This window comes from Sorex fumeus, unplaced genomic scaffold (assembly GCF_029834395.1).
Source record: "Sorex fumeus unplaced genomic scaffold, SorFum_2.1 ptg000024l, whole genome shotgun sequence".
NCBI classification, from domain to species: Eukaryota; Metazoa; Chordata; class Mammalia; order Eulipotyphla; family Soricidae; genus Sorex; species Sorex fumeus.
This window is the reverse complement of record NW_026606081.1, coordinates 49061637-49074120: the sequence shown is the minus strand read 5'-3', so window position 1 is coordinate 49074120 and position 12484 is coordinate 49061637. Positions and strand designations below refer to the sequence as shown.

The 12484-nt window shown below is 45.7% G+C and overlaps 1 protein-coding gene across 1 annotated transcript in view; it reads right to left on the bottom strand.

Moving 5' to 3' along the window:
• TRAPPC11 (trafficking protein particle complex subunit 11) overlaps nucleotides 1–12484 on the bottom strand; it is a 36606-nt gene that overhangs the window by 19272 nt on the left and 4850 nt on the right. Inside the window, exons 4-12 of the mRNA XM_056114370.1 lie at nucleotides 12263–12333; nucleotides 11514–11628; nucleotides 10329–10428; nucleotides 9944–10017; nucleotides 7231–7327; nucleotides 4870–5003; nucleotides 3349–3496; nucleotides 769–862; nucleotides 70–149 (exon numbers count right to left, since the gene is read on the bottom strand). Of these exons, the coding sequence (XP_055970345.1) occupies nucleotides 70–149; nucleotides 769–862; nucleotides 3349–3496; nucleotides 4870–5003; nucleotides 7231–7327; nucleotides 9944–10017; nucleotides 10329–10428; nucleotides 11514–11628; nucleotides 12263–12333 (913 nt within the window). The remainder of the gene's footprint in view (nucleotides 1–69; nucleotides 150–768; nucleotides 863–3348; nucleotides 3497–4869; nucleotides 5004–7230; nucleotides 7328–9943; nucleotides 10018–10328; nucleotides 10429–11513; nucleotides 11629–12262; nucleotides 12334–12484) is intronic.

Genomic DNA, 12484 nt, shown 5'->3' with positions numbered 1-12484 from the left:
CCTGTCTCCTGGAATATGGATGGCATCCCGGAACAAACCGACCTCGGGGGACGCTGCAGAAACACTCACGGAGTGAACGACGCTCCTCTCCTTGAGTTGAATGGCAAGAATTCCCGCCTTCTCTTTCTCGGGGTCAGAAAGATCGAAACCTGAGTAAGACAAGACGCACCCCATGTGAGAGCGGCCAGGGGACACCAGCTCATCACAGGAGCACTGGACATGGGCCCTCCTTGAGTCCTTAACTTGAATATTCTCAAACACTCTCGCGTTTTCGAGGCGCTAGGCGACAGCTCTCTTGGGGGGGCCCTTCTCTGTGACCCGTGCTCGGAAGAGAACGGCATGGAGCTCTAAATTCTTTTGGTTAAGTGGATATCCCCCCTCCCCGTGGCCAGGCTTCCCCACACTGAGCATCCAAAGGCACACAGCAAACTCGTATCACGAATGACATGGGGGAAAAAAATATTCACTTTCAGGCAAGACACGTTAATGCTGCTTGAAAATGTCGCCAGGAACTGGGAAAGTTAAGGGGAACTGAAATATTTAAGCAGACCAAACCGGCTTCCGAGCTGTGTGTCCTTAAAGACGGATACATGTGGCTGCTATTCAGGTCTTACTGCAGATGAAGGGAGGGAAAAAGAAAGCACTCGAGACGGAAGAGATATGGAAACCCTAAGATAGACGTGTTTCAGGAGCACACGGTGAAAAAACTGATGACCGCTATCTTTTCCTTTCGAGGCTGGGGGAAGAGGGAGGAAGAAGACGAAGTACTTAGTATTCCTTGTCGCCAGGCTCTCTGTCCGTAAAAGTCAAGAACTTCCGTTTGCATCTCTAAGGGGTCAGGACTGGGGTACGTCACAGAGGCCTGTGAAGTAAACACAACCTGAATAAGTTTTCACGATCCATCACAAACCAAGGTGCCCTCTTTAATAGAATTAAAAGTCCTCGTGAATACAAACACCGACTCATTAAAATATTAAATATCTCCCAAGCAAGTGTGCGTGTGTGCGTGTGTGTCTGTCTGTCTGTCCCTGTGCTCTGCTGGGAATCAAACCCAAATCCTCATACATGCCAAACAAATGTTCTGCCTCTGAGCAACACTCCTAGTCGATGAATATTTTAACTTGTTAAATTTCCAGAAAAACTAAACTCAAAACATTTAATTTAATATTTCGAAAGTCTCATGAAAATCCATCTGATTCTGGTACATTATTTCCGAGGAACCCATTTTTTTTTTTAAACAAACCGGCAGATAAAGGTTACAAAATATGTTAACACATATATCCCAAATTGTAAGTACTTTTTGTGTAAATGAAACAATGTTATAAAATTGTTTTATAACGTTGTTTCATTTTTTCTTCTTTTCACTAACCCAGAAACTAGTGTTCTTGGTGGAAGGATATTCTCAGCACAGGAATTTAAAATTTGCATTTCTTTACTTTTCTTTTTTTTAACAATTGCTCCCCTCTGAAGATACATTTTCAACACAGGTATCTGTTGAGTAATGCAGAAAGCACCCCAAAGGATGGAAACAGAAGCTGCCTCTAACTCCATCACTGTTCACAAATGTATAACATTGTCCTTTCAGATGCTGCATGCCAACATTTTCTTATTATCAACTAAACTAATTTTTCATTTAGATATATTTTGTGCTTTTCACCAAACCATTAAATACTCTCCTAAAACGTTGTTTTTCTCATGGCTGCTAACTACACCCCATTGTAACAAACTCCCTTTAGTTGTTCTTCTCGCTATTTCTATTGTGCCCCAAATTAATAAATCTATAAGAAGTTCTTCATAAATAAACTTTGCTATTACCGCAAGGTGTCAAGAAGGAAACTGGTACCTAAAGGCCTTACATTTCCTCAGAGTGAAATTCTGCTTCAGAGACAAGCAAACTTTAAAGGCTTCTCACATGATTATTTATCAGAAATGGCATTTTGCATATAAAGTCATTTATTACGAGCCATTTCCTCACATACTTATAAAATCTAGTTTTAATCATCTTTAAAATATTGAGTTCCCCCCTGGGGCTGGAGCAATAGCACAGAGGGTAGGGCGTTAGCCTTGCACGCGGCCGACCAGGGTTCGATTCCCAGCATCCCATATGGTCCCCTGAGCACCGCCAGGAGTGACTCCTGAGTGCAGAGCCAGGAGTAAACCCTGTGCATCGCAAAATAAAAAAAAAAAATGTGTCCACTGGGGCTGGAAAGAGAGTCCAGAAGTCAAGGCACTTGGTCTGCAAACAGTCAACCCTGGATGGACCCTCCAGCCCCACACAGGGTCCTCTGAGTACCATCAGACATCTTCTGAGCAGAGCAGATATTGGCCCTGAACAACATCGGGTATGCCTGCCTGATACTCCCAACTCTACTGTGTCCAAATCACAATAGAACAAAATTTAAAACTATAAAAAATACAATCAAGTGATAAATCACACACCAACAACATAGCAATAAATGGCCATACCACCACTTATGCGGGGAATCTATGCATTTAAAGTGTTAATCTGCAAACTGCAATTTTGAACTGTTTTTGTTGGATTTTTGTTTGGGGGACACACCTACGTGCTGCTCTGGGCTTACTCCTGGGTCGGTAATCAGGGATCACTCCTGGTGGGCTCGGGGTACCACAAGGGGTACCAAACGCCCTCCCCGCCATGCTCTCACTCCGGATCCCTGGGCTAGGCCTTACGGCTGTGTTACTGGGGACGTTGCCTATCTTCAGAGAAGACCACCGTGGTTTCAAGAGACATGTTAAGGGTGTGTGTGTGTGTGTGTGTGTAGATGTTAAGGGTGTTGAGAAGGAAACTGGTACCTAAATATAATCAGGTCAGGCTGAGGCAGTTTTGTGCAGTTACCTATCTTCAGAGAACACCACCATGATTTTAAGAGAAGAGAAACCAACATAATTGCATGTTAAGGGTGTGTGTGTGTCTGTGTATCTGTGTTTCTGTGTGTCTGTATGTGTCTGTGTGTAATTAGGTAGATGTCAAAGGTGTGGAGGAGGAAACTGGTATCTAACCATAATCCGCGCAGGCTGAGGCAGCGCTGTGCCAGCTCTGTGCCATGCCTGAGGCTGGAGCCCCCTAGAGAAAGCAAAGGACCCTCTCCAGGGCTCATCAGCAGCCCCTTCCCCCAGCTCCCTCCGTGTCCCCCTCTGGTAGTCGCCCTGAGCCTGTCACAAAGTCTCGGCTTGTCTGCAGCCGCACACTGGCTGCCGGTCACCAACTAGGTCTCTCATGAATTCTGTGCCGCTCACAGGTGACAATAACCCCTGAACTCCTGGAGACGCAGGCCAGACAAACCGATTCTCTTCCCAGGCCAGGGGCGAGAGGCCATGGTCACTCACCTCGTGGCTGCAGAGGGCTTTGGCGAGCTGCTTCCGCTCCTGGGCATAGTACGCGGCCTGCTGGTAATAGAAACCAGGGTTCTGAGTTTGAATAGCCGTCAGCCCTAACTTAATAGCTTCATCAAACAAATCTCCAAAGGCCTGGAATCTTGGGAGGAGAAAAGAAAAAGAGAGAAAAATAAAGTCAAGACGTTAAAAAAAAATGAAAAGAAAAATCTCCCTTCCCATAGTCGCTCAACCGGGAGCTGGCACCTTGATGATGCACTCAAAGGTGGGCCCAGAAACCACAGGGTGATTTGGGGGTGAAGACAGATAACCTCCTCCTTCTCCACACTTCCCTAGGCCTTGATGAGCGGGCCACCAAAGTGCCTGTGTGAGGGTCCCTGGCACTCAAACATCATTTCTGGGCCCCGTTTCACTGGGGCCATTTTGAAGCGTGACACCTCAAGCAGTGAACGCCACGGGGCAGGGTTATGTCCTGGCGACTGCCGACCACCTGAGCCTAGAGCCGGGACGGAAACTCCCAAGCTAACTGGTCCTCATGGGCCACTGCAGGAGCGAAGATCGACTGAGCCTGGAAACGTGTTGGTGTTTCCCCAAACGCTCAACAGCAGCCCTCTGGGTGGGGGCTGACGAGAGGGAACAGGACAAGCCTCTGAGGTGACCGGGGCGTCATATTTGGAGGGGATTGCTTCAGGGTGGTCTTGCAAAGGCCACGGAAGTCTGGAGGCCTTTGCTCTAGAGCAGAATTTTTTTTTCTTTTTAATTTTTATTAGTGAAACACCATGAGGTACAGTTGCAGATTTACATATTTTTGTGCTTGGGTTTCAATTATACACGAATCAAACACCCATCCCTCCACCAGTGCCCATTTTCCACCTCCACAGGTCCCAGAATCCCTCCCACCCCCCATCTCCTCCATCCCACCCTGCCTCTGTGGCAGGGCATTCCCTTTTGTTCTCTCTCTCCCTTTGGGTGTTGTGGTTTCCAAAAGAGGCAATGGGTGACAATCATGTTTGGTCTATAGTCTACTTTCAGCTTCTCCCATCCTGGGAGGATCCTCCCAACACCCTTTATTTGGTGCTCCCTTCTCTATCTGAGCTCCCTTTTCCCCTAGCATGTGTGGCTGGCCTCCAAGTCATGGACCAAAACTCCTGGTACTAATCTCGGCCACTCTTGGGTGTTAGTCTCCTATTTTGTTTCTTTATGTTCCCCAGATGAATGCAATCCTTCTATGTCTATCCCCTTCGTTCTGACTCATTTCATAGAGCAGAACTTCTAACTTCTTCCCAACGCTGCTTCCTTCCTGCGACACGTCCTGGAAGTGCCACCAGGTGAGCCCCTATTCTTACCCTGTGGTGCTTTCCCCATCCCCATTCATAAGCTTTTCACCTGAGGCCCTGTGGGGGACCCTGAAGGGCCATGGCGCTGAGGAACACTGCCCAGGAAACCAACTGACATCCTCCAAGGTCTGCGCTAGACTCACGCCAGGGGCCAGGCGCACCCGGCAGGGAAACTTACTGTTTGGACATCCACGCTGCGTGCTCGAAGGCCAGCTCCGCGCTGCCCACTTTCTTCTTGCACAAATCGATGTGTTTCCGGAACTGGGCGATGGCATCCAGTGGGGTGTTGTGCTGGAAACACAGCCTACAGATCTGCAAGACAGCCGGTCAACCCCAAAATCAGGAGGAAAATCGAAGTCGCGCACCGCCCTCCAAAGTAAAGAAGACCAAAGTCGAGAGCAGATCCTGTTAAAAGCGCACTGTGAGCCTGGCATTAAAGGCCCAGGGGACCCTTCCCCAGAGTTCTCTGCGGTACATGGAAGCCTCCCCAACAGCACAGACACAGGACTGCCAAAACTTAGGTCCCTCTCACAAGTGAAAAACTCATTATTTGTCTGGGTCAATTCTACCCTTAAGAAGTTCTTTAAAAAACTATCCAGGAGATGGGACCAGAGCAATAGCATGGTGGGGAGGGTGTTTGATTTGCCTGCAGCTGACCCAAATTCGATCCCTAGCATCCCATATGGTCCCTGAACACCTCCAGGAGGGATTCCTGAGTGCAGAGCCAGGAGTAAGCCAGGTGTGGCCCAAAAGAAAAAGAAACAAACAAAAAACTCTACAAGAGAAAGGCCGGAGTGACAGTGGGCTTGCTCCCCAGCATTCCATAGGGTATCCTGAGCACAGAGCCAGGAGCAGCCCCTGAGCACCACTGGGTATGGCCCCAAAAGGCCAAAACAAACAAACAAACAACTACACAGGAGGGGAAAAACAGTAGCTTACGGAACACACAGATGGGCTGAAAAATAAACCATATCCAGTGGAAACCCAAGAAAGGACAGACAGACTGTCAGTCTGGGAGCTGGCAGAAAGCACACGCTTTACGATCAGAGCATGGCAGGTGTTAGCAGACGAGAATCAGAGAGCCCCCGGGACACCCTGGGGTACTCTGTCAAAGGTTAAGGTTAAGGTTAAGGCCCTCCCGTTGATCATCGATTTGCTCGAGCGGGCCCAGTAACGTCTCCATTGGAGACTTTGTTGTTACTGTGTCTGGCATATCGAATACTCTCGGTAGCTTGCCGGGCTCTCCAAGAGGGGCGGAGGAATCGAACTCGGGTCAGCCATGTTGGCGTACTCTGTCAAAATAGTAACCTATATGCATGCACGTTGATTACTGGCTTTGTTTATTTTCTTCTTTAGTTTCATGTCTTAAACTCAAAGGAACACCTGAGAAATCCCTCAATCAATCCCTGACTTCCAACCTCCCATTTCTCTTTCCAAAGGCTCACAGCACATTGCCTAACTTACTCTGGGCATACGCAGGCATGTGACAACACCGAGAGAGAAGAGAAGGTCTCGCACATGTGGCTTCATTTCTCTTCTGTTCAGTGAGCCACACTCCCGAGTGCTCGAGGCTTACTCCTGCCTCTGTGCTAAGGGACTCCTCCTCGCACAGTCTGAGGGACCAGATGGGATGCCAGGGATCATGCCCAGTCTGCCACACGGAAGACAAGCATCTTCCTCTGTACTATGGCTCTGGTCCCTCACTCCTCACTTTTCTCACCTAACGGAGTATCTTGATATGCTGATAAACATATATCTACCTCTTTCTTAACAGTCATACCACCACAGAGCGTTGTACTAGCCAGCCCTTTACTGCTGGGTTGTGTCTGATCATTTCCTTTGACAAGATGCAGGAAACAGCCTTCTATATGTGACTTGCAAACCCATGCACACATTCTCAATGTTTCCTGAAATGCAATTGCTACGTTAAATCTATAAGGGAATCACAAAAATGTTCTCAACAAGAGCCGCACCAAATGTTCTCACACAAGCCATGAATTCAAGGGTCAATCTCCCAGTATCACCATTCCAACACCAGTGATCTTGAAAAGATGTGTATGCAAAGAACAAAAGCAAGCCAGCAGCCTTCACTTGTACTGGCTCAGGGCAGGACATTAGCTCTACCATAAACAATCAGGAAAATGCTGAAATAACAGGATAGACATTTCCCTAAGTGAGCAGACTCAACTCTCGAGCTGCGCAGAAAGCCAAAGCTGGCATGAAGAGTTCAAATTCAACAATACAAACAGTTTTTTTCTCATTTCCCTCTGCTCCTAACACAAGTCGTGTGACACTGTAAAATGAGTACGACCATGTAAAACTGCTCTAATTGGGAGCTCCAAGGACTCACATCAAGAAACAAAGTATTATATTCCGGACTAAGAACCATGGCATTGCTTGAGAAAAAAAGGACAGAATGGGGGACAAGAAGATGATCAAATCCTTCTCAGAATAGGAAATTTTGATTTTCCAAGTTTAAAGAGGCATTCATTCTGATCTTAGAGACAATTTCTCATTTATTCAAAAGGAGAATTGTTACCTTGTAGTTTATAAATCCCGCCATAGTCTTAATTTCCAGAATGTTCGTTTCATGGGCTCTCAGTTCGTGGACAAGATTATAGGCAGTCCGGTAATTCCTGACACACACACAGGAAGGGTGTTAATCAGGAGACGAATCAATGAGGAGGACTGCTATGAACATTATTAGAAATAACAGGTAACACTGTCTCCAAAGCTCGGCTACAGACACATTAATCTCTGATTTCTAGACAAATCATCAACTGGTCAATAATGTGTATGGGAGAAATCAATACCTCTCCCTGCAGCACGGAATCACTGTCAGCATAATTCTCTGTCGTGAACATCTGTCACAAACTTGGGTAGGGCATTTGCCTTGCACAAGGCCGACCCAGGTTCAATCCCCAGCAACCCATATGCACCACTAGGAGTAATTCCTGAGTGCAGAGCCAAGAGTAACCCTGTGCACTGCTATGTGTGACCCTCCCCTCAAAAAACAAAAAGCAAAAAAAAAAAAAAAAAAATATATATATATATATATATAATATATATATATAAAGGCCTGGAGGAAGCTCAGTGATCTGCAAGTCTGAGGCCCTGGGTTTGATATACAGCACAGAAAGAAAGAAAGAAAGAAAGAAAGAAAGAAAGAAAGAAAGAAAAAAAAAATAGGAGTCAGAGAGACACAGCAGTAGGAAAGCTTACCTTGTATGTTATCAACCCAAGTTCACCACCCAGCACAACCTAAAATCCCCTGAGCCCTGCCAGCAGTGATCCTGAGCACAGAGCTGGGAGTAAACCCTGAGCACCAGTAGGGGTGCCCCCCCCCAAGATAAATAAAAATAAATGAAACAAGTGCTGGGTTTTTCTTTTCAAAGAAACATTAACCACCTTCTCAGACAAATAGAAATTGAATTTGCAAAGAAGGTGTACTCAGGGAAATGACTTGGACCCACCTACTCCCAAGGACAGTGTTGTCTCCGGGCCAAGGAAGAGGCCCTGGGGGAGAGTGGGAGGGAAGAGCCACTCGGGGACCCCTATGCTGATGAGTTGGAGGTAATGAGAACACAGGCTTGTTCCAAATGAAAGTCTCATCCCTAACGGCTCCAGCTAACAACTGTTCTTTCCAGAACAATGTCTGAATTGAAGATAAACTGAAACATTTTCATTCATACCATGAGTAAAAACATGAACTACAGGGCCAGAGAGACAGTTCAAAGGGCTGGAGCATATGTTTGACATGTATAATGCCTCAGTTCTATTCCTGGAAACACACAGACCCTTGAGCACTGAGCCAGGAGTAGTCCCTGAGCACTGTAGCAGGTAAGTCCCCGAAGCAAAAATAGAAAGTCAGAAAAATAAAAAGGAACCATATCAGTGCAGCAATAATTGTATGAAGTTGTTGAAAAGTAGCAAAAATAATATGATGTCTAGAATCTAAACTTATACGTGTATACATATGTACATGTGTATATAGGTATATAAAATACAAGGTTTCTGTAATTTATTCTGAATGATTTTTATTTTGTTCCTATTTTTCTCTATCTCTTCTATACCACTTAGCCTCTCCTCCTTAATTTAATTTTATTTATTTACTTTGCTTTTTGGGTCACACCCGGTGATGCACAGAGGTTACTCCTGACTCTGCACTCAGGAATCACTACCGGTGGTGCTCAAGGGACCATATGGGATGCTGGGAATCGAACGTGGGTCGGCCGCGTGCAAGGCAGACGCCCTACCCGCTGTGCTATTGCTCCAGCCCCCTCCTCCTTAATTTTAGGGTTTGACAGCTGTTCCTTATTCCTCTGTTTTTTAAAAATGAGTTCAAGTTAGAGATCGTATTTTGTGGTGTTTAGCTTCTGTTTCAGTGAAAGCAAAGCAACAAAATGCTTAACCGCTGCTAGAATGTCTGCAACTGGTCTTCAAAGTTCTAACAGGGTCCCTGAACGAGAAATGATGTTCCTGACAGGCAACATAAAGCAAAATAAACAAAATCCAAATCCCGACTGGATAACCAGAATACTATGCCTTGAAAATTCCACAGTCTGACTTAGCTCATGTTTAATATATACTAAACTTTGGGACTCAGAGTCAGAGAGAGGGGACAGGAGGGAAGGCACTTGCCATGCGTGCAACCAGCCCTGGTTCAAACCCCAGGAACCGCATATGGTTCCTGAGCAACACTAGGGGTCACTCCTGAATTCCTGAGCCCTGAACCAGGAATGGCCAAGTTCCTGCCAGGGGCTGTCCAAAAACACGCTTTCCTTCCCCCCCCCCCCATAAACTGGAAATCACAAGATTTTATTAAATATACAAATAAGAAGTAGCTAATAAGATAGGGGGAAATCTTAATACTATACATAATGATTTAGATCATGAAATTCAAATATATTAAACCAGAATTCTTTAACACTATAAAATTTAATTCCAGTAATAAAGTAGAATTTTATTTTAAAAATCATAAAATAGTGGCCAGGGATATGACCCAGTGGGAGAAGTCTGCACATGTAGGCCCTGGGTTCCACTCACAACACTGGGAAAACAATTTAAAATAATCTTGTTTTAAAATGACTAATTATTATATTCTATTCCTCTCAAGACAAGAGAAAGTATGTATTATAGTCCTCCTTAAAACAAGCGTTTTAAGGTTACTGAGAAGTTTGGTTAGGATCTCAAAACTGCCACTAATGTTATCGTTACAAAAAGGGAATTTTCATTCACTTTTAGACACTTACTTTAAAGCATTTTGTGTATCTTGTTTCAGCTCACTGAAGAAAGCTATTTTGAACTGATGTCTAACAAACAGAAGCTGAAAAAAGAAAAGAGAAAAAAGCACCATTACACACCATGTCTTGAAATATGAAAAGCATGTTTAGTAAGAGTTGACAGAAAAGCATGAAAAAAACACTCAAAACTGAAGTTCAAGAATGAGTTTATAGTTCAGAAGTTTAAATATCTTTCAAAGTTTCCAGTATGCAAATAAGCCTTTAAAAAGCTTTACAAAGTGCAAAAGCCATTTAAAAACAATAAAGCCATTTAACAATCTCAAAACCCGCCAATGCTAAATCATCTACTCCAGGATACTCTTGACTTCCCATTTTAGGAAAAAACATCACGTACCTGGTGAGTTGTTTTATTCAAAAACTCCTTATGAGACTTCACCCTTCGGATCTCAGTGTAGTAGTAAGTCTGAGCGTGTTCATAAAAGGCATTTTCTAATCTATTTTAAAAAACCACACACACATTCAAGCACTAAAATTCTTTCAGTAAAACTGTTCCCGAGAATCCAACCGTGATAACTACAGGCACAATCCTGAGGGTGTTTCAAGATTACTTCGTGAATCAGATTAAGAAAAAGGAACAAGGAGCAGGACTGATGGATGGCTCAGGGGGCAGGGCATCTGCCTGGCACTCAGCCGACCCGGGGTCGATCCCGGCACCCCAGAAGGTCCTTGTGAGACTTCAGCTCACCAGGAGGGATCCCTGAGTGCACAGCCAGGAGTCAGCCCTGAGCACAGCCGGCTGTGGCCCCCAAAAGAATAAAAAAAAAGAAAAAGAAAAAGAAAAACAGCTTTCTACATTTAAAAAAAAAGAGAAAAACTCAGTTCTCCCCAAGTCGCTCGAACTTACCTATTACCCAACAAACAGCTGACAGAAGGAACTGCCGAGAATGTGTAAAAAATGAGATCATCGCTGCGATTCCCCCCACCTCTATTACCACCCAGGGCGAGTAGTCTGGGGGGTAAAGACGACTGGGTCCTCGATCAGAAACACCATCCAGGTGAGTGGGCAGCAGCAGCACCCCAGAGGTCATATGGGCAGGTAACAAGGAGGTGACTCAGGTCAGGGTGCAGCGTGTGTGGCTTTGTTTTCACATGTGTGTGTCTGTGTACGCGTGTATGTGTGTGCACGTGCATTTGTGTGCATGTGTATGTATGTGTATGTGTATGTGTATGTATATGTGATATGTGTGTAGTTGGTATTCGCATGCACATGTGTCCGTGCACGTGCGTGGGTATGCTTGTGTGCATGTGTGCAAGTACATGTGCATGTATGTGCATGTGTGCATGTGTGTGCGCATGTGCATGTGCGTGCGTGCGCGCGCACACGCGCGCGCGTGTGTGTGTATGTGTGTGTGTGTGTGTGTACACATACCGCAAAGGAACCCCAGGAAGGCACTGGCCTCCAGGAACTGGAGCAGGCACACAGGCTGTGAGAGGGAACCTTCCCTGCGGCTGAGGCGCCATCTGGACTTCTTCCCTCCCGGAACAAGCGTGTTTCTGAGACACAGATGGCCCCGCTTACCTGATGATGTAGCCCACCAGGTGGTCCGTGTGGGGCAGGACGAACAGGGACTGACCCGAGAGTTCACAGGCGTTGCACAGGGCCGCGGCCCTCTCGGAAGCAACCACGTCTTCTCCTGGGATGGACAGGAGGCAGCCAGCGGTCAGGGACGTCAGAAGCCTGCTGCCCCAGCCCCTGACCTGGCCCCAACCCCAAGCCACAGGCCTTCCAGGCACTCGCCCCTCAGGGAACACTGGGGTCTCTGCTCCTGAGCTGAGAGAAAGCAATCACGGGCCCACAGGGACAGCAGACTTTTCTCTACAGAGGGGCATCCTCATTCCTGAACCTTCCACATGGAAACAATCCAGACAGAGCTGGGGCTCCGAAAACAGGGAGGGAGGGAAGGCAAGCCCCTGAGATAGCGAGCTTAGATGAAATGAGAAATATTTGAGCTTTCTGAATCTGCCCTCCAACAGATTTTAGAGAATTAATATTCTCTTTAAATAATCCGGTGAATACCTGTACATGTCTACAAAGGGAAGCGAACAGAGCAGGAGGGGAGGAGGAGGTCTACGAAGATCTCATTCATATTTTTCACTGTTTCACGATTAGCATTTACTCATGTATTGTTATTACTTTAAGTTAATGCACCATCTTTCCTTCAGCTGAATGCATAAAATAATTTCTAACACTGAAAAATATTCACCGAGTAAGAAGAAGTGGAGGTTAAAAAAAAAAAAGGAAATGATTGTGAATTAATCATTTAATACCTGGGGGCAAAGGGGTTTTCTTCTGAATCAGAACCACTGCGACTTTGGTGTTCCTGCCTTGCAAGCTTTGCCTGAAATGGAAAAGTCATAGTAAAAATGAAGGAAATGACCGTCTTACAAAAGAAAACTCAGGACTTTACTCCGACAGCAAGTAAAGAAAAGGGAGAGGAGAGGAAGTCTCCTGCATCCAAAGAACATGTGATTTAAAAGGCAGAAGAGCAA